The sequence below is a fragment of the Amborella trichopoda genome, chromosome 5, assembly GCF_054954075.1.
Source record: "Amborella trichopoda isolate Santa Cruz 75 chromosome 5, AtrichopodaSantaCruz75HAP2 v2.0, whole genome shotgun sequence".
Classification (NCBI taxonomy): domain Eukaryota; kingdom Viridiplantae; phylum Streptophyta; class Magnoliopsida; order Amborellales; family Amborellaceae; genus Amborella; species Amborella trichopoda.
The window spans coordinates 36,743,084-36,770,558 of record NC_142340.1 but is presented as its reverse complement, the minus strand read 5'-3'; the positions used below and the strand labels follow the sequence as shown (position 1 = coordinate 36,770,558).

The 27,475-nt window shown below is 40.5% G+C and overlaps 1 protein-coding gene and 1 non-coding gene across 2 annotated transcripts; one reads left to right on the top strand and one right to left on the bottom strand.

The window, feature by feature from the left end:
* Positions 1-4,606: 4,606 nt before the first annotated feature.
* TRNAA-AGC (transfer RNA alanine (anticodon AGC)) lies at positions 4,607-4,679 on the bottom strand. Its single transcript has one exon. It is a non-coding gene; the product is annotated as a tRNA-Ala (tRNA).
* An 86-nt stretch (positions 4,680-4,765) lies between these two features.
* On the top strand, positions 4,766-27,006 carry LOC18428429 (Pentatricopeptide repeat (PPR) superfamily protein). Its single transcript, XM_020663739.2, has 2 exons — positions 4,766-8,032; positions 25,741-27,006. Exon 1 carries the CDS (start codon positions 5,120-5,122, stop codon positions 7,610-7,612), a length of 2,493 nt encoding a protein of 830 aa, XP_020519398.1. The 5' UTR covers positions 4,766-5,119; the 3' UTR covers positions 7,613-8,032; positions 25,741-27,006.
* The last annotated feature ends 469 nt before the right edge of the window (positions 27,007-27,475 follow it).

Here is a 27,475-nt window from a genome sequence, read left to right as displayed (position 1 = left end):
GATTCTCAAGACTATTAGTTATTTAAGGGAAATGTTTCTATGAAACCCCACCAACATATAAGTTATATGTGAATCCACTTTTTAGCCGTTCGATCTGAATCGAATGGCTACAATTATTCATACCCCAATATCATGCCAAACACTATTTTATTTTTCATTATTTTTCTACAAACTATTTGTGGATGAAATTCTGAGCGTCCCATCATAATATTAGGATGAACCTGTAGAGAATAAAAAATAAATATTTCCTATAAAAATAGATGACTAAAATGCCCCTACAATTTTCAGGAGTATTCTGGCAAATTTTCATCATAAAAAATATTTTGTTATTATTTTTATCACGTGCGCCCCTGTCAGATCTATACATGCTTTAAAATTTTCTTTAAAATGATTTATAAAATAAAAACTAAAAATAAAAAACTCTGAGCCATCTGATCAAGTTCTGACAGTTAAAACCAATTTGTAATATTGCGACTCTATGCCATCTTAACCATCTACTCATATCTGATGGCTAAGACTAGGGTTCACATATACTATATACGTGGATGGGGTCACATAGAAAGCCTTCTCATTAGTCAAAGGGTATGGTTTGTATAGAGCTGAAGCTCTAAACAATCAAAGTAAAATCCACCTTCAAATAGTGTTGAGAAATGTGGTTTCAATACCGAAAATTTTTTGGGATAACTTTAAAATATATTTTTATCTTTTATTATAAAATTTAAAGCTTCAATAATAGTGTCGATCGAGCAGACCTATGCAAACTTGACAAACTTGAAAATTGACGATCCAAAAATACGTTACAAGATGCATTGTTTTCAACACTTGAAAGCCAATGTTTCTCATGTCCATGCATTTTGATGTCGAGATGATCCATTTGGGAATATCTGGGCATCAAAACAACTTCTTTTAGTGATATTTTTGAGGTGGACTCTAACCTATGTGATCTTTTACCCGGGGAATAATATTTTTTATTTTTTTATTTTATAGTACCCCTTTTGTTTTGACAAAACATCATTCACATGTGGTCTTATTACAACAACATATATTTCAAAATAAAATCAACATGGCAATAAAACCAAGATCTTAAAACTTGATGCCATTGAAATAACTATGCATTATGCTTGAGAATAAAAAATAAGATTGCAAGAAATAAAAGAGAATGTTACTTCAACCGGGCTAATTACACCCCACACCGAGTCACCACCATCCGAGAGGGTGGGATCGACGATCTTCCTTCAACCTCAAACCAAGAAAGCAAGTTTAGGCCAAGTTACACCACTGGAACATAAATCCCTTTGATCACAAACTCAAATACCAGGTACATTCCCTTAGCAACCTAGTTTGAGAGAGATGGATTCTCTTTTTGCTAAAATCTTAAAACCCTTAACCATAAATCCATAGTTGAGAGATAGGAGAGAAAATAACTCCATAACCTAAACCCTTAGGTTCTTTCACAATATGGGAGGGAGAGAAACTTTTTTTAAGAGAGAGAGAGAGAGAAATTCTAAGTGGGATATGATAGAGAAATATGGAACTAGGTACAAGAGATAAGGCGTTGAGATTTTTTTGGCAAAAATAATCTCTTTTTTATAGGCATTGAAAAAGATTAGGGTTTTTTAGGGTTTTCCTTAACTTGTCTCTTCTTATGAGATTGAACATGGACTGTCGATCAAGGATAACTTGTAGGGTGAGAGATTTGAGCCATCCATTCCATAGATAGGCCATCAATATTATGGAAGGTGCATGAACCTTTGTCCACATTTTCTAAACCATTTTTTCATCAATAGAAAATAAGTTAACTTATTTTTAATTAAATATTGTGCATTCCATAAAATAGTACATCTCTACACATATTTTACATAAAATCTATCAAAAATATATCAAGTCAATATCTATTTTCATATTAAGTCCATATGTGGTCAATACATACTCAATCCATAATTTGACCACATGTCACAATTTAAAGTTACCAAAATATAAGGTCACATGGACCACAAAACAAAACTTTCCATAAAATATAAAGTAGTAAGAGTTGGGGCGTGCCACCCATGGGAGGCACATGTGGGCCCCACCTTCTAGAAATATGGTGGGCTTATGTGCGTATTGGGCCCCCATGATTATTTTTTTATGCATTTAAAATTTAAAAAATAATTTCTAGTGAGTATTAAAACACTGTAAAATCAATATCTTCAATTTTATAAATCTCAAAATTATAAATAAAATATCCAAAGATTCATAAAAATTCAAATAATAATTCAAAAATAATCATTATCATAAAACAAATACAATTAAATTAATTTGATGGGAAATGGATCCATATAGTTTAGGAATTGAATCAATAATCATAGGGCATTTTCACCTTCAACTGTGGACTGCAGGCCACACTTGTTTTATCAGACCGATCAAGTGTTTCCCATGACCCACAGTCGAAGCAGTGGCTCATTAGTGGATTACCAAAGTCTGGTCGATAAGCCAATGGGTCGCAATCCCAGTCTGTGGATTACAGGTCCTCCCCTAGAGAAGAGTCCAAGTCACCAAGACCTGATGCGACCACAACTCTATAACGTATAGGGGGATCTCTCGCACATGCATATGCTTCACCCTAAAAAATGGATTTCTAGTTTTCCCGAACGATCTATCGATATACATATCGTGTGATAGCACATGGATGAGGTTTTGGCCCCCATTTCTGTAAGCCATCATCACACACAAGGGTCACATATTCTCTTCGCTCACTCATCTGGGCATGTTCTCTGACCTCATCAAGGACTAACCCATGAACCATCATCAGTTTGTTCTTCATGCCTAGGTAATATGGGTTTTTCCCAACCGATTAGCCTGGATCATCAAGCACAGTCCAGTATCTACAAACATCGTTTGCATGGTATGGTCAATGAGCGACCACACTCCCACTGAGTTCATGTTCCACTATATCATTTCATTTTACAAGTACTCATAAGGCCTTTAAAGGCCACATAAACCCAATAGTTTAGAGCCTCAGCTGTATATAAACTTTTTTCTTAGTTAAAAATGGAAAAAAAAAATCTCATGGGCTGACATAAGAATGTAGGCAAATTTACTTTATTCACCTAATAGACAATAATAATAGGGTGTGGTTTCTATAAGGTTGCAACCTTAAACAATCCAATTAAGGTGCACCTCCAAATTTTATTATAACACATAATTTTGGTGTAAAAAATTCTTAGGATTATCTGAAAAATATATTTTCATATCTAATTATAAAATTTTAAACTCCAAAAATGATTAAAATCAAGTAGATCTGGAAACATATGAAAAGCTTGAAAATGGACGGTTAAGATAATGTGTTACAAGATGCAGTATTTCTGAAACTTAATTTGTCTTTTCTTCATATTCATAAACCTTGATGTCGAGATGATCAATTAGAGGGCTTTTCAATATTAAAATAATATTTTCTAATGGAGTTTTTAGGTGCATCTGTAATTTTACATTTTAATGTTGCAACCTTTATATAAACTTTTTCCATAATAATATACATGGAAGACACAATCAATTTTGGTCAATTGGATATGAAATCTGGCAGCTAGAGGTGTCCCATTTACCAAACTCAAAGTTGATGTCTTTTTCTTCTTTTCTTTTATTTATTTATTTATTAATAAAATGAATACACTCTAAGCTAGGAGATATCATATTTGTCAATTATGGGCAATTAGGATTTCTTCATACCAAAGATAAATGGTCTTGTAGAATATGTTGCTACAATAAAATGCACAGAGATGAATTCTAAGAGCCTAAATAGTAAAAAGAAAAATAAAAAAACAAAAATTCTCGTGGGCCTATTCATGATTTAGTGAAATAAATAAATAAATAACATAAATGTCAGTTTATTCACCTTTTGCACTTTGCTTCGCAACAAAAATCTTGACTTCTTAATATCAAAGGTAAATGGCCTTATCGTATACAATGCCATGGATTGAGATAATTCTTATGGGCCTAATTAGTCAAATATGGGCCAAAAAGGTTTTTCTTAGAAAAAACCTTGATATTTTAATACCAGAATTAAATGGCCCTTATATTATACAATGCCCTCATAAAATGCACTGAGATGGATTCTCAATGCCTAATTAGCTAAAAATGAGAAAAAAAAAAAAAAAAAACTCATGGAATATAGGCTAAAAAGGGAGAGAAGTTGGCTAAGTAGTACATAAAAAAACCTTTTTAATACCAAAGTTAAATGGCCCTTATATCAATGCCCTTATAAAATGCATTGAGATAGATTCTCAACGCCTAATTAGCTAAAAATGAGAAAAAAAAAAAAAAAAATGTCATGGAATGTAAAAAAGAGAGAGAGGTAGGCTAAAAGAGAGAAGTTGGCTAATCAGTACATAAAAAAACCTTTTGAATACCAAAGTTAAATGGCCCTTATATCAATGGAGATGCGGGGTTTTATTTGCCTTCTATTAGTAAAACTAAAACAAAATGTAGATGCGGGGTTTTATTTGCCTTCTATTAGTAAAACTAAAACAAAATGTAGATGCGGGGTTTTATTTGCCTTCTATTAGTAAAACTAAAACAAAATGTAGATGCGGGGTTTTATTTGCCTTCTATTAGTAAAACTAAAACAAAATGGAGATGCAGGGTATCGATCCCCGTACCTCTCGCATGCTAAGCGAGCGCTCTACCATCTGAGCTACACCCCCTTCAATGATTAACTTTTTTTTAATTTAATAATAATATAATTTCCTGAGCTCGTCCTCGAGACGGGGGTGGATGCTAAACCGTTTTCGAGAGGGAAGAGAGAAGAGCAGGCGTTTCTCGGACATAGAGAGAGAGATGGTACGCCGTTTTCAAGAGAGAGAGTGAAGAGAGAGAGAGCATAGAAGTCTCCTTCGGCACAGGTATAGTGGGAGAGAAAGCATCGTTGTTTGTTAACTGAATTTCCCAAACATTCTCAAATCTTGAGGTGTTTGTTTACTAATAAAATTTCATGTTGGTTTTGTTTAATGGCTGAAGAAGGTTTCTTCTTCACCAACTTGGTTTCCATTCTGCACATTCATGGACTTCTTATTCATTCCTAAGGCAATCATCGTTCCTCTTCATCAAAGTTCTTCTCTTTTTCTCTCCCCTTTTTTCCTGTCACATGTCGAGAAGCTATCTTTTTCTCTGTAAATTTCCTCTCAAAATCACCTCTTGTTCATTTGCAACTTACCATTCTAAACATTTGAAAGAAACCCATTTGGTTGCTTTGGTGAGAGAAACATCAGAGATTATTAAAACCCAAAAAGAATGGGAAAGTGCTCTGAGTTTCAGGCATTCAGGGGAAGAATCGATAAGTATAGATGTTATTCCTCTGGTTATCGATCGCCTTCTAGACCCCAATTTGGGTCTCAAGTTCTTTCATTGGGTCTCCAAGCACAGTGGCATTCGTCCAGATTCTCGGTCTTACTCTGCTCTACTGAAGTCTTTGGCGTTCTCGAATCGATTCCAAGAAATTCAGGCTTTAATGGAAGAAATGGAAGCTGAGTGCCTGCAACCAACCACTCATGCTTTAAACGAATTGATTATCTCTCATGCTCGAGCTGGTCTCATTGACAGGGCCCTATATCTCTACAAATTTGCAAAAAGTTTGGGTTTTTTTCCTCGGGTTTTTGCATGCAACTCCTTGCTTGATACTCTTATCAAGAATGGAAAAATGGGTATGGCATTAAAGATTTACTCTGAGATGTTAGAGAGAGAAAATGGAGAGAGTTCAGTGAGAGAAAAGGATTCACTAGCGGTGGTTGATAATTACAGTACTTGTATAATGGTAAGAGGCTTGTGCAGTGAAGGTAAAGTTGAAGAGGGTCGGAAATTGATAGAAGATCGGTGGGGAGAAGGGTGCATTCCTAATATTGTTTTCTACAACACACTAATCTCTGGTTATTGCAGAAAAGGTGAAATTAAGCGTGCCTTTGGGCTTCTCAATGAGATGAAAATGAAGGGTTTTTTACCAACTGTAAAATCTTATGGAGCCATTATTCATGGCTTGTGCCAGAAGGGGAACCTTAAGGCCACTGACAAGCTTTTATCTGAGATGAGAGAGAGAGGGCTCTGCATCAATGTCGTGATATATAATACACTTATTGATGCTCATTGCAAGCTTGGTGCTATGGTAGAAGCCGTGAATACATTCAAAACTATGCTAGAGAGAGGCTGTGAGCCTGATATCAGTTCCTTTAATACTTTGTTAAGTGGTTTTTGCAAGGAAGGGAAGGTTGGGGAGGCTGATAATCTAGTTAGAGAAGCTATTAGCCGGGGACTAAAACCGAATAAATTTACTTACACTCCTCTGGTTCATGCCCATTGTAAGTTGAGAAACATGGCTAGAGCATTGGATTTAGTGTCTGATATGTTGGTTCAAGGCCATAAACCTGATTTAATCACCTATGGCTCTCTAATCCATGGTCTTGTTATAGTTGGAGAGGTTAGTCATGCCATGGCAATTAGAGATAAGATGATGAAACATGGGGTCATTCCAGATGCTGGTATATACAATGTTTTGATGAGTGGTCTATGCAAGAAACGGATGCTTCCTATTGCTAATAAGCTGCTTATTGAAATGCTCCAAAGTGGGGTTATTCCTGATGGCTTTGTCTATGTTACATTGATTGATGGGTACATCAGAGAAGGTGATTTGAATGAGGCAAAGAAGCTTTTTGCATTCATGGGTGAAAAGGGTATTAAGTTTGATCAGGTTGGGTATAATGCCATGATCAAAGGGTACTGTAAATTTGGCATGATGGGTGATGCTCAGTCGTGCATGGATGCCATGGTAAGGGAAGGTCTTTGTCCTGATAAATTTACCTTCACCACTCTAATAGATGGATATGTGAAAGGTAACAACATGGAAGAGGCCCAAAGGGTTTTTAGAGATATGATGAAGCAGAAAACTATACCAAATGTGGTTACATATACCGTGCTTATTAATGGATTTTGCAGAATGAGAAGATTAGACAGTGCTCGCGACCTCTTTCAAGAGATGCAATCTGGTGGCTGTGCTCCCAATGTCATCACCTATAGCATCCTCATTGATGCTTATTCCAAGGAGGGTGAGATCGAGGAAGCATGCTCTCTCTTCGAAGAAATGCTTGAAAAGAATTGTGCGCCTAATGATGCCACTTTTCATTATCTTATTAATGGGCTCACTAACCATACATCAATTTCACGGACCATGGAAGGAAGGGTATCCTGGGAGAATCGCAATTCTATTCTTCTTGGTTTCTTTATGTGTATGGAATTAGAGGGTTGGGACACAAAGACTGCTGCTTACAATGCTATTATCCTTTGCCTTTGTCACTCTAAAATGCTTGGTTTGGCTTTGAAGTTGAGGGATAAAATGGGAGGGAAGGGTCTTACGCCAGATTCTGTAACTTTTGCTTCTCTGCTACATGGGATTTGTTTTGAGGGAAGATCAAATGAGTGGGATAAGATTTTATCTTGTGGTTTTGAGAGTGAGGAGCTGCATGCTGCACTTAGGTATTCCATTTTATTTGATAAGTATTACTATCAGGGGAAGATTAGCATATCTACCCAAATTTTGCGGTCGACTCTTGAGGAGTGTATGCCACAAAGAGAACAGTTTAAAAGGTTATAGAAATAAAGAAGGGTTCATCATCATCATCATCATCTGAGCCTTATCCCAACTATTTGGGATCGGCTGGATTCATGAAAAGATGTGGCAACGTTTTATGTTGTCTGCCCTACCTAACACAACCTTCCTCCCTTATCGAGGCTTGGAACTCGCTATGGCAGAGTTAGATAAAGAAGAGTATCGACCAAAAATCAAAACTTGGCAAATTAGAGATGAGGGGCTTCTTTATCTCTGATTTTATGTTACCATTTATTCAGGCAAGACAACTATTGGTTTTATGTTGCTATTTATTCAGACAAGACAACTACTACTACCTAAGTGCTGACAGCTGAAGGAGAAGCCAAAAACCTCGGTAGTGGGTTCTTGTCATAGTTCGCGTATGGCAAAATTGATGTTATCTCTTGCAATTTGACGATGATGCAGGTACGCGTAGTTTTTCCGTCAGCAACAATTGGCCATGCTATTTAGAAACATGCTTATTTGTAATCAGTTGAACTTGGCCACGTGCACGCTTTGGTTTCTATTGATTAATCTGTACTCTTGTGCGGATGAATGTATTTTTGATTCACAGTTTTTCTGTGTCCAGTTTTTCTGGTGTACACTAGAAAGTGATTTTTCCTGGATAAATACACATAATTTGCAGTAGTGTTAATTTAAATTGTGCATTGCTGGCCCGAGTATGCCATGGGAATTCTTTCTATCATAATTTTTTGGGACTTCATTACATCATAATGGTTTGATGCGGCAACTCAAAAGATTGGAACTTGAATCTAATGCAGTAAGAAGGCTGCCTCATGGAAGTTTACTTGAAGTGGTGGTTTGTTTCTTTCCAACTCTTTAAGCTATACAATTTCATTACCCTTTTCCCTTTATTTGCTTCTTGTTATTTGTTAGATTTAGTTCTTGGTCTCCTTTGGCAAGTGCCTTTTCCTAAACTGCTCACACAAAGGGTTGCCAATAACTGAAGTTGAAAGTTAGAATTTTTGTCTATTGGAACTTAGAACCATAGTCATTGCAGTTTGTCTTATCCTTATTGTCAGTGTAACAAAGGTCAATATATGTGCATTACAGAATTGCGCATAACGATTTGCACTCAATGGTTAAATAATGATACATGCAAAAACCCGTGTGTAATGCATAGCCTTAGGGGAAAAAAAATCATGCACAATATTATTTTGTGCGTGTGTGTGAAGTTGGGAGGGAAGGAGGGAGGAAGGGAGGGAGGGAGGGAGGGAGGGGGGAGGGGCGGGAGAAAGTCACATCGGTGTATGTCCTTGTGCATGTTTGTTAGCTTCATTTCAACTTGTGTTGTGCAGATATGTGATTATCTATGGTTTACTTCTCTGTAATTCCAAGAGGTGGCCTTGCTTTCTGGTGCAGTAGGGAAGAAAGATGCTGATTGAATATAATATGCAAAATGGGGAGTACAGAGCCATATTTGACATCAATAATGACAAGGAGAAAAAAGACATTGCACAAGCTACCCTGTACATTGGAAGCATGCTAAATGCAATGGGCCTCACACATGAATGGCACATTGTGGACATTGCTGAGAATTTCCCAACCCCTGCATTTAAGGGACAAGGAGCTCGTGAGCTGAAAAATCTAGCTTTACCATCAACTACAATAGAGTTACATCAGAAGCAAACATCCAGGACGCTGGAAGATCCTCAAATCACCACATGAAGATTATGTGAGAATGTGGGAGGCCTGAGACACCCTGATAAGAAGAGCTCTGTCTCAAATTTCACTCCCACAGGTGAGCAGTTCTTGCAGTTATAGAAACCAAGCAGGATGGCCCTTCCCTTTCTTTTGTTAGAGCCTCTGGGTAGCAGCTCAGAGCAACAGTCCTCCATCTCTGCAAATGGCAGATCTGGGTATATATGCCTTCTTTGGGATCACACACTAGTCATTCAGGAGAATTTGTAACTTCCTTTACTTCTCTACTTGTCAAAGATCCCACCAATGGACTGAGATGGGTTTTCACTGCTGTTGCATGCCCCATGGGCTGGTTCTGTGAGAGGCATTTTGGCTGGAGCTGGGCCATATCAATGAGGACTATTGCCTCCCATGGTACCTAGGTGGAGTTTTCAATGTTCTCCTTCTAACTATCAACAAAACCAAGGGAGGTTGAATTAATACCAGCATGCGGGGATTCTCATGGTTCTTCAATAACCATGATCGCATGGACATACTCCTCATTGGTGCCAGTTCACCTGGAGATATCATTTTCATTCCCCCACTCTATCTAAATTGGGTAGCTTTTTGGAGACCTAATCTGGATACCCTCTGAGTTGGTCCTGGCCCTTCCCAAAACCACAGACAATGCCCATTTTTTTTCTAAACACCTGCCAAATTTTATCCTGTCCCAAATCTTCAGATTTGAACTCTGGAATCAGCATGTCTTTAGGCATCTCATAAGCAAGAAGCAAGCACATGTCTATACTGTCTCTGATATTGACCGATTCGAGGAGACTGGAGATGTGTGCAAGAAAGAAAGATATAGAAGCACCAAGGCCAAAGCGAATTCTCATCATATTCTCAAACAGAAGGTTGTTTGCTGTTTCATTGATATCGCAGTTCAATGGATTCATAAAGTAGATCTGTACACCAGATTTTTCCAAAGATGGAAGTAGTAGGCGATGCAACAACTAGATCCACCATATCCAAGTAAAACAATGTGTGACCAAAGGAGAAGATACCCTAACAAAAGGAATTATAGCCTTCTTTGGATTGTTTTTCAGATCAGAACCTCCTCCATGACCTAAGTTTGATATCATTGAAGAAAATGACTCGGGACAACGCCTCATGGCTGGAATGGTCATTTGATGTGAAAGAAGTTAGAGAGCAGCTATGGAACTTGCTCAAGACAAAGCACCCAGCCCAGATGGATTCCGCATGAAGTCTTTCAAGAATTTTGGGACCTCTACTGGTCTGACACCATGATGGTATTCACTGAATTCTATAGGAGAGGAAGAGGTCACAGGACATGAAATACACATTTGTTGGCCTTATTCCAAAGTTGATGGCACAGAGTAGATTTGGACATTTCTCCAATGAGTCTCCTAAAGCATGCCATGGACATTTTGGCAAAGGTTATGGCCTCGAAAATAGGGTATGTAGATGTCATCCAAGTCCACAAAGGTCTTTCATTAAGGGGAGCAGATCTTACTTGGAGCTTTGATACTCATGAATGCATTGTTGCTTACCACAATTCAAAAACCTTGAGTATCACATGCAAAGACGTTGGAAAAGCATACGAGCGTGGACTGGAAAGTGCACAACAACATCGGATTTTGCTCAATGATTGTGATGTATCTTGGAATGCTTAATCACAGCCTCATTCTCTATCATACTCAACATATATTGGGAGGCTTCTTTCCTTGCACACCTGGCACTTAACAAGGCAATCCACCGACACTATTTTTCTTTTTGATAATGGCCGATCTGTTCAGTAAAGTAGTCACCAACATTTATGTCGAAGGCTTGTTGTGGTTTCCTTGTCATTCATTTACCATACAGGTATGAGACCCTGCTTTTTTGTGATTCTACAGTACAGCAAGTTTGATCCTTATGGCTCTTTCTTAGATGCTTGAATATGCATCTGGCTTAGTTGTAAACATGAAGAAAAACACCATTTTGGGTAAGGGATAAAGTGGTCCAAATGTTTCAAAAGGAGGCTTTCTTCTTGGGAGACTTTGTATCCATCCATTGGGAGCCGCATCACCCTGATAAAAGCTACACTCTTGAACCTGCCTGTCTATTCTAGTCATTATTTGCAATGCCAGGATCGGTGATGCACAAAATTGAACACATTCAGAAAGATTTCCTATGGAGGGGTAGAAGAAGTGCACAACTTGCATCTAGTTAAATGGGAATCTGTCCTCAAACCCAAAACCTTGGGGGCCCAGGCATCAGGAAGATGAGGTAATTAACTCAAAAGTTTTGGGGAAATGGCGGTGGCTATTTAGGCGGTGGCTATTTAGGAAGACCCGATGACTACCTCTGGAGGCTAGTCATATCTCAAACATATGACATATAAGTTTGGATGGTTTGTGAAATCTCAGATGTTATCATAAATGGCAACAGGGGGCTTGGAAAGATCTAAATATGGTTAAGAGTTCAGATCATCACCAAAATCAGCTTTAAGACGGGCAATGGAATGGTGTTTCTGGACAGATTCATTGTTAGGAACAGTCTCTGGCTATGCGATTCCCAAATCTAGCTCAGATTGCTGTGTATTGACAGGCTCCCATTACTGATTATATTGAAGGACTTGATCGTAAGAAGATTTGGTCCCCTGAATTTAGAAGGTATCTAAGAGAGTGAAGTCAATGATATGTCTTCTCTGTGAGACAGCCTACATATCACCTGCCTAACAATGGCAAAGATACCATCTCATAGATTCCAAATGGAAAGGGAACTTCTTGGTCAAGTCTCTCCACCGAGTGCTCATACAGACCTCTGAAAATCCGGCAACTTTCCGAAGGTGTCGGACATTCCATCTCCACACAAATCTTCGGTCTTTCTATGTTTGGCCAGTTTGGACATGTTGCTAACCATTGACCATCTACAAATAGGGGCCTTTCCATATGTATCTATGGAGCAATCTTTTTATATTTGTAATAAAAGAACAAAAAAGACAAAAGCCCAACAGGTGTATACTTTGCAAAGAGCGGCCAGAAATAGTCGTGCTGCTTCATTATAGGGTGGCCTAAATAATCTGGTCACTTCTTATCCAGTCCTTTGGCCTATGTTGGGTATTTGCGGGCTTCCATCTAGGACCTCCTCTAGCAATGGTTTCCCCACCAAAGGGCCTCTTAATGTCGAGAGTTGGAATAGCAGCCATCATTTGTTCTCTCCCAGAACACATCAAGACCCTATTTTTGACATTAACAACGATGACGAAAAAGCTTTTTGGATTTCAACAATGGACCTAGATTGCCAATGGCAAACAGTGGTGTCTTGGATCATCACAAGTCCAAATACACTATAGATAATCGCTCTTGAGTTATATGGGTAAGGAGAAAGGTCTACCAGTTGGCAAGAGATGTATGAGCCGTGCTGTCAACCTTTATCAAACTTGACCTTATCATGGTTGGATCTTCGTGAAACCTTGAAGACATATCAAATGAAGGCATCATCAACCTACGATACCAATCACATGGAGGACGGACTAGCATTGACCTATTTTAAAGATCACCGGCTACCAAACTTAGCCTGATGGCTTGGCGACAACTCGACTCCAAGCATAATATTATGGGCTTAACATCTCATGGGTGGTTCGAACTATACTCCTAGAACCCATGTATCAAGGGCTTCATCAAGGTGGAGACTGCAAATATGCCCATCAAGGGTCTGATATGCCCTAAAAGGATTGGCGGCTCATCATCAGATATGCCTTGGCGACTGGTCATTGGAAAACTCTATCAAACAATTTCAGAACGAGATCAAACTTTGGGGATCTCAAGCTTAGGGCTTTATAAGCCCATTAGCCAAATTTGATGTAATTTGGATGAGGTTTGAATTCTTATTTGCATCTCTAAGTTCATTGTGCGCCACACTATGCTTGGCCTTTGGCTTGGCATGAAACTTGCTGGAAGTTGAATCTAAGGAAGGATAGCCTATTTCAGGGTTTCAGGTCATTTGGAGGTGAGTTGACCCCCTTTTCATACTTAGAGGCAGCCAGTCTTCACCGGCTGCCAAGCATCTGTTTATCAAAACAAGAAGTCCTCTGAATGGTAAAATTGAGATTTCTCTCAATCTATAATGAGTTTTCTTATGAAATTTGGTAAATATGTTCTTCATTCAATCCTTTATCAGCTCTATTAGTTTTCATAGCCAATAATCATCTGATCGAAAGCGGTTTGGCCCATAATTGACATATCTGTTGCTGAAAATTAGAAACTATTATTGGGCAACTTTGAAAAATCATATTTCCCTCGTTTCTAATCCGAATGAGCTGAAATTTGTGTCATATATTCTTCTTTGAGTCCTCTATCTACTCACAAAATTTCATATTAGAAAGATTTACCATTTGAAAGCGATTTGATGGAGAATGGATGGTGCACATATTGCGTGCTCATATTGCTATCTGCTTGACTGTCAGTCCAGGCAGGTAGACATCAACCCAAGATTTTCTTGTTGACAGGCTTGGGCATATCCTAACCCGTCTTGTCTTTATCCTCTTACATTCTTGTGGACAGGCTTGGATATATCCTAACCCATCTTGTGTTTATCCTCTTACATTTTGTTTTGAGATAGGAGCCCCTACCACTTTGATTTGGGATAAAAAAACAACCCTTACCCTTACTCCTTTTGTTTTTTGAAGCTGTTGACATTGCTATTATATAAAGAAAAGAGAGTCCAATATGTCAAAAAATAGGCTTCCCACAGACGGGGAGCTCTATACAAAAAATGGCTTCCCATAAAAGGGGGCACTGGCACCATACAAAAGACGCTAGACTAGCAAAAAATAAATCCCAGCATTCGATAATCTCCAGTTTGTATAAAGGAACTATGAAAACCAAAAAAAACCCCATAGTAGTAGTGAGTGGAAGTTATTCACTGTGAACTGGCAGTAGCTCCATCCTTGGCTAGGGAGTCAGTGACGGCGTCGGCCTCTCGCCAATTATCCTTCAAGGAGACGTCCATATGCCTGCATAAATGGTGGATCTCAGCCCAAGGGCAAGGGGAGACACGTGAGGCCCAGTGGATGACATTCATGGAATCTCCCTCTATAATCAAGGATGGGCTGGAGTGGGGTTCGAATAATTTGAGGCCCTCCAAAAGGGCCAAAGCTTCAGCTGAATGACAGTCCGTGTGGCCAATGTGTTTAGAGAAAGAAGAAAGAGTGTGGCCTTCATGGTTTCTAATGAGAGTCCTCCAGTTCTTATTGGATCAGGATTGTCGAGAGAACAATTGATATATATGCCCATTCGGGGGGGGGCGGTGGGGGAGGGGATCCATAGACTGGCCCAGGGGGTGATAGTTTGTCAAGAGAAGAGTAAGGCTTGCCAATTTTGGCTAAAGGCTGGGGATAGCTTTTGAAAAGGTTGTGATTGGTTGCCCAAAAAATAACCAAAGTTTGAATCTTGTTCCCCATTGAAGTTGATGAAATGCCTTTCCCCCATAAAAATTCTAAAGTGTCACCGTTGTTGAGGCTTTCCAAAGAAGAATGCCTGCTTTAGGCCAAGGAAAGGGTTGTAAGGATTTAAAGAGCGAAAGGAAGGAAGGGGTAACCCATTGCCCGTTGAAAAGTTTCCGGGTAGGCCCTGGGCAGCCTAGACCCCCACGACCTCCTAGGTGTTGCCTAGCACGTTTTGAAACACTGACTATGGGGCAATGGAGGAAAGGGTATTCTCCTCATTGGAAGTGCACATCACACACCTGTTAGGAATTGGTAGCCATCTCCTTTTGAGTTGTTCTACTGTGAGGGCTCTCTGGGACAATGCAATCCAGTTGAAAAACTGGATTTTTGGGGGAGCGATGGTAACTCAAGCTTGGGTTGATGATATACGAAAATGGAGAGATTGGGGAATGTTGCACATAGAATTAGGGCTAGGTGGGTGAAATGAAGATGTGCAGCTGGGATTTTATGTGATTGTCGCATACATATGAAACTGAAGGGCAAGTTCTATAGGACAACTGTGAAACCATCTTTGCTCTTTATGGGACAGAATGTTGGGTAGTCAAAAAACAATATACTCACAAAACGAGTATAGCAGAGATGAGGATGTTGAAATGGATGAGTGGCAATGCAATAAATAATAGAATTTGAAATGAATGCATTCAGGAAAATTTAGGTGTGGAACCAATAGGCGATATGATGAGAGCGAGTAGACTTCGTTGGGCTGGCCATGTGCGGCACATACCTGGTACAACATTTGTTAAGAGGTGCAAGTTATTTCAATTGGAAGGCTCAAAAAGGGCAAAGAGTAGGAACTAGAATAGGGCAGTGGTCTGGAGCTCATTTGAAACCCCAATAATAGAACTGTAGTTATAAGGTCCCTTTTCAGCATGACAGGACCTGGAATTGAGAATTGAATTTCGTCATGATTGGCTTAAAACTTGTAGGATCGCGACGAAACTTTACAGGTGTCCTTAGGGCATCTAAAGCTACCGTCTCATGCATTTGAGGCGTATCTAACACTTTTTTCGAGGTCACCCAATAACAGGCTTATTTGTTTAGAGCTCCCGTGGTCTGTCGACGTTTTGGTGCCGACGGGACCAGGTTGCGACTGGCTCCTTCCTTAATCGTCCCGGGGATACAAGTACATAAAAAATGCCGTATAATAGGCACCATTGCAGTTCTTCTGTGAAGCTCACTCCTCTCTATGTGGAGGCCTTGTCTCTCTATGTAGGAGACCCTACCTCTCTCTAAGAAGCCACCTTTCCCATATGGTGTGGTCCCAAATAGGGCAAGGTGGATTTTCTTCCTAAGTTAGGAAACTTTTTGATATCAATCCAATCCCATATAACATGTAATTTCATTATTGTTGTTATTTTGTACATCACCATATCTAACAAGAGAAATATATGTGTTGTGCAGTTCATAGAAGCTCAAGATTTGTCAGATATTTGTAATGTTCGAATGTCGCTTGGAACTTTTTTATTTTAGGTGTTTGATAAAGGCATGACTCTTAGGTATAGGTGGCTATGGGAAGGGCTTGAGCCGGCCTATCCTTGGCCCTTGTCCCCATAGGACCAGCCCTAACCCTATTTGAGCCAGGCCTGAGTTAGGCTTGCCCCGACCCTGAGCCGGCCCTACCCTTGTTTGGCCTAGGACAGGCATTCGCCCTATTAGGACTGGGCTGGGCTGGGCTAGGCAAAACCAGACCGGCGTTGGCCCAAGCCCGCCCCTCCTTCGGCCACTAAAGGTGGCCCAAGCCTTACTTTTCTAAGGCTCGGCCAAGTGGGCCGAGTTGTGCCAAGCCGTGTGGCCCATTGCCAACCCTACTTTTAGGTTACATTTTCAAAATACAACTTCTATGAGTTCTAGGACTCATATGTAGAAATGGGGCCCCTCTTCATGACCCAGTTTCTTGATGGATTTTTTATCTAATTTAGTAGGTACATATAAGCTCTAACGTGGAGAACATGAATGTGACAAAAACTAAATTTTAAGAACTACAAAATATTTTAAAGAAAAATTTTAAATCGTTGATTTTAGTCTTTTTTTTGGAGAGACTACAACTCCAAAGATAGATGAGGGATGCCTCAGGGGATGTAAATGTAGTTATTTGCCCCTCGACACATAAACCACTTTACCTTTAAAATTTTAGTATGTCCAAAGTACTCCCCAGGTTTCTCAACCATTTATGCAATTGCTTTTAATAAAAATGTCTTCTCATAAGTTGGTAAGGTTTTTCGTAGGAGTGAGAGACACACCAAATTTCAGGGCGATCCAAATTAGAAGAATTATTAAGTTTTTGGGCCTATATTTCAAGATGGATGACTTATAAATTGTTTGCCAAATTTATTTGATTCTTCCTTATTTGGATGGTACAATTTTAGCCAATAGAGGTTGGTTGGGCATGGATTTACCTCGTTCGGACACCCTTGGGGACCCGGGCTCGATAAACCCCCTCTCGAACAACCGCTTGACTTGCGTGTGTGTGTGCATCCCACATGCCACGTGCGGATAGATATTTCCAACTCTGAGAGGATTTTAAAGCGATGAAGAGGTGAACTCGAACACCTACCTCACCACGGTTGATCGTGGGATAAGCCCGAGCTATTGCCCTCTTAGATCAATGCACGAAAGCCCTTCGGCTGTCCAGTAGCGTGGTTTGGTTTCAGCCCCTTCTCTAAACTCAACACTTCACCTGAACTCTCACGGGAAAACTACTAATGAAATCCACTTATAGTAAACTCCTCTTCAATGTGCTTGTAGATTAATCGTTCTAGTCTTGGGGGTAGAGTGGTAGGAAAAATAGGTAAGAAAGAGAGGAAAGAAAAAGAATAAGAATGAGTCGATGCGAGCTTGATTTAGAGATGAAGAAGAAGAAGAAGAAGATGAAGTAAAAGAAGTGAAGGGATGACCCAAAAATTGGGCAGCCTCCCGGAATAACTCTCCCAAGAGATATTAACGGAGATAAGGAAAAGCATCAGGCTCGAAGCCTTGGTACCTGGAGGATTTGGGAAGTGGAGTTACATAACTGATCCTGTAACTATGTCACTAAAAGAGCCGCCTAAAAGTGATCAAGGGAGAGAAGAACGTGAGAGAGAGAGCAAAATAGACAGGAGCCTCTCACAACTTGAACACTATGTGACTCAGTAGTTAGAGTAGTGTAAGGGTTAGAACTTTAAGAAAAGTTGACTTTGGATAACCCCAACCCGAGTGATCGAGTGTAAGAGAATCAGGATCTCTTACAACTCAACTACACTGTACGAGCTGTTGGTTGGAGTAGCAGTCCAAGAGTTAGAACCCTAGGGCACTATCTTAGGAGGACCCCAAATCAAGTGTTCAAGGGTGAAAGAAGCAGTAAGTAAGAGAGAGAATGAAGAATGATGAAAATAAAATAAAATGAGATGAATGTATGGGAGACGAAGATATGAATTAGAGAGAGAGACGTACTAAAGAAAGGAAGAGAAGAGTTAAAAGGGATTAAAAAAAGATGGACCTGCCTATGGTGTGGGTCCAAGCTTCAGGTGAGAAGTGAGATTGAGAGAGAGACAAGGAAGAAGAGAGAAAGGGCTGGACCCTCCTTAGGTGCAGGTCTGGGCTTTAGTCAAGGCAGGGAAGTGAGAGAGGGACGAGAGAGAGGGGAGATATGACTAGACCCGCCTTAGGTGCCGGTTCGAGCTTTGGATGAGGTGGGAGAGTGAGAGAGGACAAGAAAAAGGGGAGAGAAGGCTGGACCCGCCTTAGGTGTGGGTCCAGGCTTGTGGGATGAGACAGAGGGTGAGAGAGGAAGGAAAGAAGAGAGGGAGGAGCTGGGCCCACCCTAGGTGCGGGTTCGGGAATTTAGACGAGAGAAAGAGAGAGTGGAAGAGAGAGAGAAACAAAGAAAGAAGAGAGAGAAAAGAGAGAAAGAAGAAAGAGAGAAAGAAAGAGAGAAGTGAGGGAAAGGGAGAGACAAAGAGAGAGAAGAGAGGGAAAGGGAGAGACAAAGAGAGAGAAGAGAAAGAGAGAAAGGGAGAAGAGAAAGAGAGAAGAGAGAGAGGAGGGAGAGGAGAGAGAGTTGACGTAGAATGGGCTTGTGCCTAGATGCACCTTCATTGGTCGCTTTGCATGCACTTGAGAGAGAGAGGTTTGAGTCAAGGTTAGGGTCTAAGGTCTAAGTGTATTGCTTAGGTGGGTTGGGTTGAGGCATGGTGTATGGGAACTAAGGTGTATGAGATTGGGGAAGGTATAGGATAACTAAGGTATATAGGATGCTATGGTTTATGGGGTACTATGGTCTATGGTGTAGGGTAGGGTGTAGGCTAACTAAGGTAGTGTGTAAGGTGTATAGAGTAGGATTGGGAGCTAGGGGTTCTAGGGTGTATGGAAGCTAGGAGTTCTAGGGTGTATGTGATTGGGAGTTGGGAATCCTAAGGGAGTTGGAATCTTGGGGTTCTAGGGAGTGAAGTGTTCCTAGGGGTATTTTCTCTCTCTAAGAAATGTTTCTCTTTCCTCCCATCTTGAGTCTTGAATTTAAAAGCAAAGCAAAAGAACAAGCCTAAGCCTTAATTCTCAAGAATTGACAAGCCTCCAAGAGAGATTTTCAAGAGCTCCATTACAAATTACTTAAGTTCCTTATATAGAGCAACCCCAAAACAAGGGTGGATTGCTAGAAAACAACCAAAATTGTCAAGAAAATATAGATTTAATGAATTGAAATATTAATCCCGTTTTTGGACCAAATGAACAAAATACCCTTCAGCACTTTTCAACAAATGACAAAACCATCCCTTTATGAGGGGCCTCTTTCCATTGCTCGGCCTTGGGAGCTTTGTCAAATGTTTACGATGGCAATTTGAGCGATCAAACGTCTTAGAGTTGATGCTTGAACTATTACGCACGTTTTGATATCCTTTAATCATTTTGAAATAAATTTTTAAGGAAGAACCCAAAATCCGGCCAAGTTTCATAAACTTGTGATTCTTCAACCACTGATCTGGCAAGATCCATGATATTATGAGTCTTCATTTTGATCACAGATTAAAGATGATACTTTCACGATCATTTTGTGATAAATTTTGTCCATTTTGGTCTCCATTTGAGCATGTTCCAATTTTGGTAAGTCGTCAGAAAATGGGATTCTGGCGACCGGAAGAATATGCCATCTTCAACTGCAAAATTTGGTGTTATCCGACATCCGATCATTCACAAAAATTATATCAAATTGTAGCTTTTCAAAGCACGGTCATAACGGACCCATACTTGCGGCGATTCGACATCGGAATCTTGAGCTATGGCCTCTCAAGGAATTGGATTTTTTAAAAAAATCTGAATTTTTCATGTTTCGAGCCCATCTTCTCTCAAGGAATTCTCTCGTTTGGGGCCACGGCATAATGCGTGTTATATGTAAAAAACGAGCATATTGTTGAGTTCTAGCTCGTGTCCGAATTTGAGCTTAATTGGACCCAAAATGAGAGCATTTGAAAACCATCTAGAAATGAGAAAACACAGTTTCCATAAATGAAAACTGGTTCATTGAGGCTGCACTACAATAGTGTAAAACCCACCCTTTTATGGTAAGTTAGGGCCTAAAATGGTTTTGGAGGGTCCGATTGAGCCGAAATTTGGTACCTGGGGGTTTTTCGACATTTCAGATCCAATGGCGGCGGTCTGCTATTATTTTGAGACCCTGAAAATAAGGTTATAGTTATAGAGTCTATTTTCAGCATGATAAGAACTAGATTTGAAACTAAGCTTCGTCATGATGAACTCAAAACTTATCAGAATGCAACGAAACTTTATGGGTGTCCTTAGGGTATCTAAAACTACCCTCTCATGCACTTTGAGGCCATTCTGGCACTGCTTCAGAGGTGCCCAATATTAGGCTTATTGCTATATTGTTCTCATGGTCTGACGACGTCTTGGGCACTGGCGGGACCAGGTTACTACCAGTTGTCTCCTTATTGTCCCCAGGGATACAATTACATCAAAAATGACGTATAACAACTTGTCCCGCTGAATGCTACTCTTTGAGAGAAGCGAGAAAGGTACCATTTAGAGCAAAACCTCGCCAAATTTCATCTTCCAAATTTCATCTTTCGAATCCTTACTGAGGCGCTTTTATTATTTCTCAACAATCTTTTTCTTCTCGATCATCAATATCAACACAATCCTTAAGGGGGAGACCATGCCAAGCTTCTTCCCTGAGGGATGACCGAAGTGGATTTTAATGATTGGGAGGGCCTTTTAAGGGCTTGATAAACCCAATACTGCTAGAATCCCTTTTTTGGGGGAGCATGCTGACCGGGTGCCTTGCTAATGTGCCAATTGGTGGGTGCTTTTGGGGCTTGATCCCAATCCAGTGGCATTTGTTGTTCCAACAACTGGGGGCCTTGCTTAAGGACCTGATAAACCCAGTATTATCAGAATCCAGATGTATCTGGCAGTCGGGAGTCTTGCTTAGAGACTTCCTTCCTAATCCGTCAGTTTTTTCTTTAAAAGGCTAGCGGTGGGGGGGCCTTGCTTAAGGGCTTCCTTCCTTTTTGCACTAAACCTTTGAATTGTCTATTTTGCTTTAGATAGATAATCAAGTAGAGCCCTTAAAGGGGCATATGAACTGCTTCACTAGCAATTGAATTGATGGCATAGGGGGTGTCTCTTTAGGACACACCCAATATACCGAGCTTAGTCAGGGGCTTTTTGGTGGCTGTCTTGAAAGTCTAAACCTGTAGGCAACTGGGGCCTTAGTAAGACGGTCTCTTTGGGGCTTGAAACCGCGATCATACTGGGACTTAGTCGAGGGCCTTTTTAGTGGCCATCCTGAAAGTCTAAGTTTACTAGTAGATAGGAACCTTAATAAGACGGTTACCCTTGAGACCGGGGTATCGATCCAGGTTAGGCAATCGATTGCCTTATAAGAACTTCCATCTCGGATTGTAAACATGCTCTTCCTGTTTTTGGTTGACGTCTTGGATTGGAGAATCTCTTCAACAAATGGCTATCCTGACTTACCATCTTGATAATTCTTTTGATCTTCAGGGGTTCTTCAACAAGGCTGAACCGAGTTGCTGGATTTTCTTAAGCTCTTTTTTGTCTTGATAGTGAGGTACCCCTGAGGGTTATTGATTCCTAAATCACCAAGCTTTTGCTATCCTTGGATTGGTTGAAGCCACCTATGAGGGTGAATGCTGCATCAACCTGTTTATTAGTCCAGCCGCATTTTGGGTTTTCACCTGAACTGGATAGAAGTGGCGCCACAAAATGGTTTTCACTAACTTCTTGTATTGAGGCTCTTTTACCCTTGACTTTGAGGTCACGTCCACCTTTTTATTTCCATTTTTACTCATGGTACCCTTTTGGGTTTTCACCATGCCCGGTTTTCTATTTTAGAACACGTTTACTCGTGATTTCATGGCCACATCCGTCTTTCATTTTTACTCATGGTGCCCTTTTGGGTTTTCACCATGCCCAACTTTATTTTTGGCAATCTTACCCATAACTTCATGGCTATGTCTACCTGAAGCTCTCACTTTTATTCATGACAATCGTTATTGGATGCTCATCATGCTTAGCCTCTTTCTTTTTGTATGATTTTACCCACAGCTTCATGGCTATGTCCGTCTCTATAAAAGAGAAAGCCTCCTCCTTGATGATGCATAGGATGGAGGGGTTATAACTGTAAAAAGCTCAGTGGGGTAATAGATACCATGGGTGAGGCTTTTATTATGAGGGTGAACACTACTGGAGATGTTTTGGGTTTTGCAAGATCGTGAATGACTCATGCTTGCCGGGATATAAAGGTTTTGGTGGATTAGGAGATAATTGGTGTACAAAAACTCCCTGGGGATAATATGTATCTCCAAGGTGGAGATATGGTTACCTCCCTGGGGACTGAAAAGCTCCCTTGAGTGATGAAGATATAGCATGTTTCATACACTGGTCATAGTGTAGCACCACTGGGGATGATGACCCACCACTGAGGATCATAGACCAATGAAGTGACAGACCACTGGGGTAGTGATCCACTGGGATGACGAACCACTAGGGGTAGTGATCTACTGGGATGATGAACCACTAGGGGTAGTGATCCACTAGGGATGATGGACCACTGGGGGGCCCTATGACTCTTTGAGCATAGTATTACTCATGGGGTCTTATGAACGCTCAAATGAGTAGGATATGTTTGGCATGACTCCATGGGGATGATGGACTTCGTTTAAGTGAAGCCCAAGTAAAGGGGTTTCTAGGATGGTTTCTGGTGAATGGAATTTCAATGAAAAGGGTAATTTCTGACTCATGGGGACGATAGGTCAAGTTGATGGGGTGATTGGGACTCCCATGGTTTTTATGAGTCATCAGGGTCTACAGTGAAAATCATGATTTTTGTGAGCCATGCATCAATCAAATGATAGGCTTATCTGCAATTTTGAAGCTTCCTGCAAAGGTGTATCTCCAGTGGTGTTTGACCATATTAGGGTCAAGAATATTCTTGCAAATGCTCAATGTATTTCCATTGGGGATCAGGCATTTTAAGAATGTGTCTTCGTCGGGGATGAGACATAAGGATAGAAACATCCTTAGCAATGATGATGACCTGGGTGAGGCACACCATTTTTGGGATACCTAATCTGATGGTTTTAAAAATGGTTTTGAAAACAGATCTCAGATGGGTAACATGGATCCATCAAAATTCATTAAACTGAGCCCAAGGTTTTACTGGATGAACAGGTTTAGGATCTAAACCTAAAGGGTTTGAAAAAGGGGCTATGGAGCTCAGAGTTTATGGGCTTCATAGAGCTCAGGATTACCCACCGGGGGTTAGTGTGTGTAGGTAGAACAAAGAGCATAGCCCCTTTGATTACCTTGTGTCAATGTGCACAAGTGTGTGTTGAGCTCATGATTAAACCATGGGCTCATGTGAATTAGTTGATAGATGAGAGAGAGGCTTTTGCAAGGGAATGAAGCGAGTCCATGTGTTTAAGTGCATGAGAGAGAGAGTAAAAGAAAACATGGGAGAGAGAAGTGACGGACCCGCCCTAGGTGCAGGTCTGTGTAGTTGATAGTGAGAGAGTGAAGAAGACATGAGAGAGAGAGGATGACAGACCCGCCCTAGGCGTGGGTTCGTGTAGTTGATGATGGTGACAAGAGGAGGTGCAGGGAAGGAGTGACGAACCCACCCTAGGCATGGGTCCGTGTGTTTCGAAGGAGGAGAGGGAGAGAGAAGAGAGAACGTGAGAGAGTAGAGAAGGATAAGAGACGGGCCCGCGCCTGGAAGCTTTGACAGAGAGGAGAGAGAGAGGTCCACCTGGGCCTTTGTGGGCTCGGTGGCCCGGACCAGAGGCCCATTTATGGCCCAAGATGGGCACCTTTGGACTGGTATGGGCTCGAGTTTTGCAACAAGCCCGGGTTTGTCCCATTTTGACGCCGTTTGGCGATTATTTCCACTTTTGCCCCTGGGAGATTTTTGGAATCAAAGGGGCAATCAAGGGCAGGGCGGTCATTTTGCCTCTTTCCTTGACCTTTAGGCCCTCCACCTTCTTAAAAATGACACTTTCCTCCTTGTGGACTTGCATGGAATAGAGCTGTTGTGGGGGTATGTGATGGAAATGTATCATGCAGGGGCTATACAAAGGGCAAGGGGGGGCTTCATTTTCTTCATTCTTCCTCATTTTTATGATTTTAGAGAGAGAGTAAGAGAGACCCATCTCTTAGAGTGAGAAAGTGACCTTTGAAGATGACTTTTGAGACCAGGTAACCATTTCTTTCACTCTTCTTCTTCTTGTCAATTTGGATGCTTCTTCATCTCTTTCTTGCTTCTTCTTTGTACGCTCTATTCTTGAATTTATGCATGAGTAACGTGGTCTTGATAATTTGGATATCCTTGAGCATATTTAAACCTTCTTTGAGCATGCTTACATATTAAACTTTCTTTGAGCATCTTGAGCATGCTTTGGGCTTCATGAATCAATCTTGAGCATCACAAACGTGGCATCACAAATATATCTAAGTATCATGAATTTTTCTTTGCACCACAAATATTTTTTTCTTGAATATCTTGTGCGTCACAGATGTCTAGAATATTGCAAATTTTTTCTTTGAGCACCCCAAATATTTCTTGAATACCCTGAATATTTCTTGAACACTCCTAAAATATTTCTTGCACGCCTCCAAATATTTCTTGAATCATCCCAAATATTTCTTGCACATCATGAATGTCTTGTTTCGAGTATTCTGGGTGTCAATTAATATTTCTGTGTACACCATGAACATCTTGCAACATTTTTATCAGGCGCCCTTCGCATTCTCATGTAACCCTTCACATTCTCATATTCTTTTATGCATGCCTTAGCATCCAAAGCATCTTTGTAGCATCTTCACGTACCCCTTGTATTCCTAGTGCATTTTTGCATCTCAATCTAATAGCTTCAGTACCTCCACTGGTTATGCATTTTAAAAACTCCATTGAGCACTTCTAAGCATTGTCATGCATTTTCTTTTTGAGAAATGGTTTACTTGCATTAAAATTGTATGGAATTACAAGTACACAGTTCCGCAGTCACCCACAGGCGGGGACTCGGTAAAAAATCATGAGGTCAGGTTTATACAAAGATATAACAACAATACACGGTTGCCGCGTTGTCATGCATCTTCTGATGTAGTTAAGCATAGTTTAGCATAGTTATGCATAATTATGTATCTTTTGAGTACTTCCATGCATAGTTATGCATTTCTGAGCATTTTCATGCATTTCTTGGGTACTTCTATAATAGGAAAGGGAGCTCTTCAGGATCATTTTTCGCGATGGGCATTTGACCCACGGACTTGTGATTTCTTAGAATCTCTTGGGTGCTTTGGACTAGCCAAACACCTTTTCTGTCGATCTCCTGCATATGGGGGAGATGCTGCCGAAATTTTGCAAAAATCTTTGATGCTTTCTTTTCTTCTTTCACTTGAAAAACCTTATCCTTTTGAATTGTTATCTTGCTCAACTGCTTACTTTTTTTCTCTTGTACTTCTTTTGCAGTCGCATCCCATCATAGAACGAATACTCGAAGCTCGAGTAGGGCTTTAACCTTTGGAATAAGAGGAATCGAACTCTGGAAGATGCCATCATTATCCTTGATGACACTGAAGAGGTGACTCCTTTAGCCATCCAGAGAGGAACAAAAGGAATTATGACCCCTACGATGCAAGCGGAATCAAGAGAATGTCCAATCCCTATCATTACCTCTAGCTCAGGGCAAGTTATTGACCCCCTTGACTGGCGTACCGTGGAGGAATTATCATGGAACAAGTTAGGCTGCCTTTCCCTGATCAAGTCAAGAGACTCAATCGTTGTAGTTCTAATATCCGCACCATGGAGATAGGGCGTGATCTTCTCAGAGCTGCTTATCAACTTTTTGGCCATGCCTCCTTCTCTGAACTAGTCATGTTCCCATTCTTCATGAAGAAGTTGATGAAGAATTTCGCAGACTTCCATGTTCCTGGTGCTGGTTTAGTAAAGGAAAAGATGGAAGCAATAACTCCAGGGAGGTCTTGGAAATAGAAGACCTGGTTTCTATTGAGAAGAATTCGTCTATCGCACCTTTGCTGAGACTCCTTTCTGGGTCTTTATCCATGCTGGATCTTGCTGAGGCATTTTTGGGCAGACTTGGGACCGACTTGCTCCTGCGACAATTTGTTCATTCGGATTTTCAGCCTTCTCCTTCGAAAAGGTCTTTGACCTCCAGGAAAATTGTACTCCTTGAAAATGAGAGTGATATGGCCATTCTCGAAAGATATATCCAACAGATATCAAGTTTGCTCGCTTTGGCTCACAAGGAAATGGAGAACCCGTTGTCATCCCAGCTTGATCATGAGGAATATCCTCCTTTGGTCAAAAAGATCAGCCATCTTAGGGGAGCAATATTAAAAGACAAGATAAAGAAGGTGCAGCGGGATTACTTCAGACTTAGTCGTCTGAAGGAATGATTCCTCAACCCTTTCTTCTTCAAGGCAGACAACCATAGTGTTTTGTCTTTTTGATAGACAAGACTTTGCTTCTTTCTAGCTTATGTAAGGTGTGATGTTACGGCCATACAGTCCTGTTTGTTTAGTTCTTCTTGACTTTGTATTTCGAAGCCACAGCCTACAACTTGTGGTCTCCATTTTGCTAGCCGTTATTGTCTTTCATTTTCCTCTACTGATGACTCTTTACTTCTGTAGTAAGTGTTCATGTCCGTATCTTGAGGTAGCCAGCCTGCAACCTGTAACCTCTATTTTGCCATGTAATGAATGCTCTTTTCTTTCAGCTTTGACTTGTCTGCTCTGCTTTATGCTTTGCTTCTTCTCTTAATGTCTTGTGATCACCCCTTGTCTCCTCTTGAAGGGGGTAAGAGATGAACTTCGAACTAGAAGCATGTTTGGTCTCCACCACATGTGACTTGACCGCCCTCTCGGGTTTTTATCCAAGTCTTTGGGGTATGTGTCATTTTTGGTTTTCACAAAGACCCCCATATTTATATTTTTTGTGGCGCTTTTGCCTATGGTTTTTACACTATGTTTGTCATTTTACATTTTCTCACAATGCCTTTGCGGGTTTTCATCGTGCCCATTTTTTTTCTTTGCTTTATTTTGATGTATTTTACTCGTAATAGTTGGTGATACTATTACGCTCGTCATTCTTTTTTTCTTTCTTTTTTCTTTCGTTGTATCTTTTACCCATGAAGCCCTTACAGGTTTTCGTTATGTCCATCTCTTTGAGGAGGCAATTTTAAGGT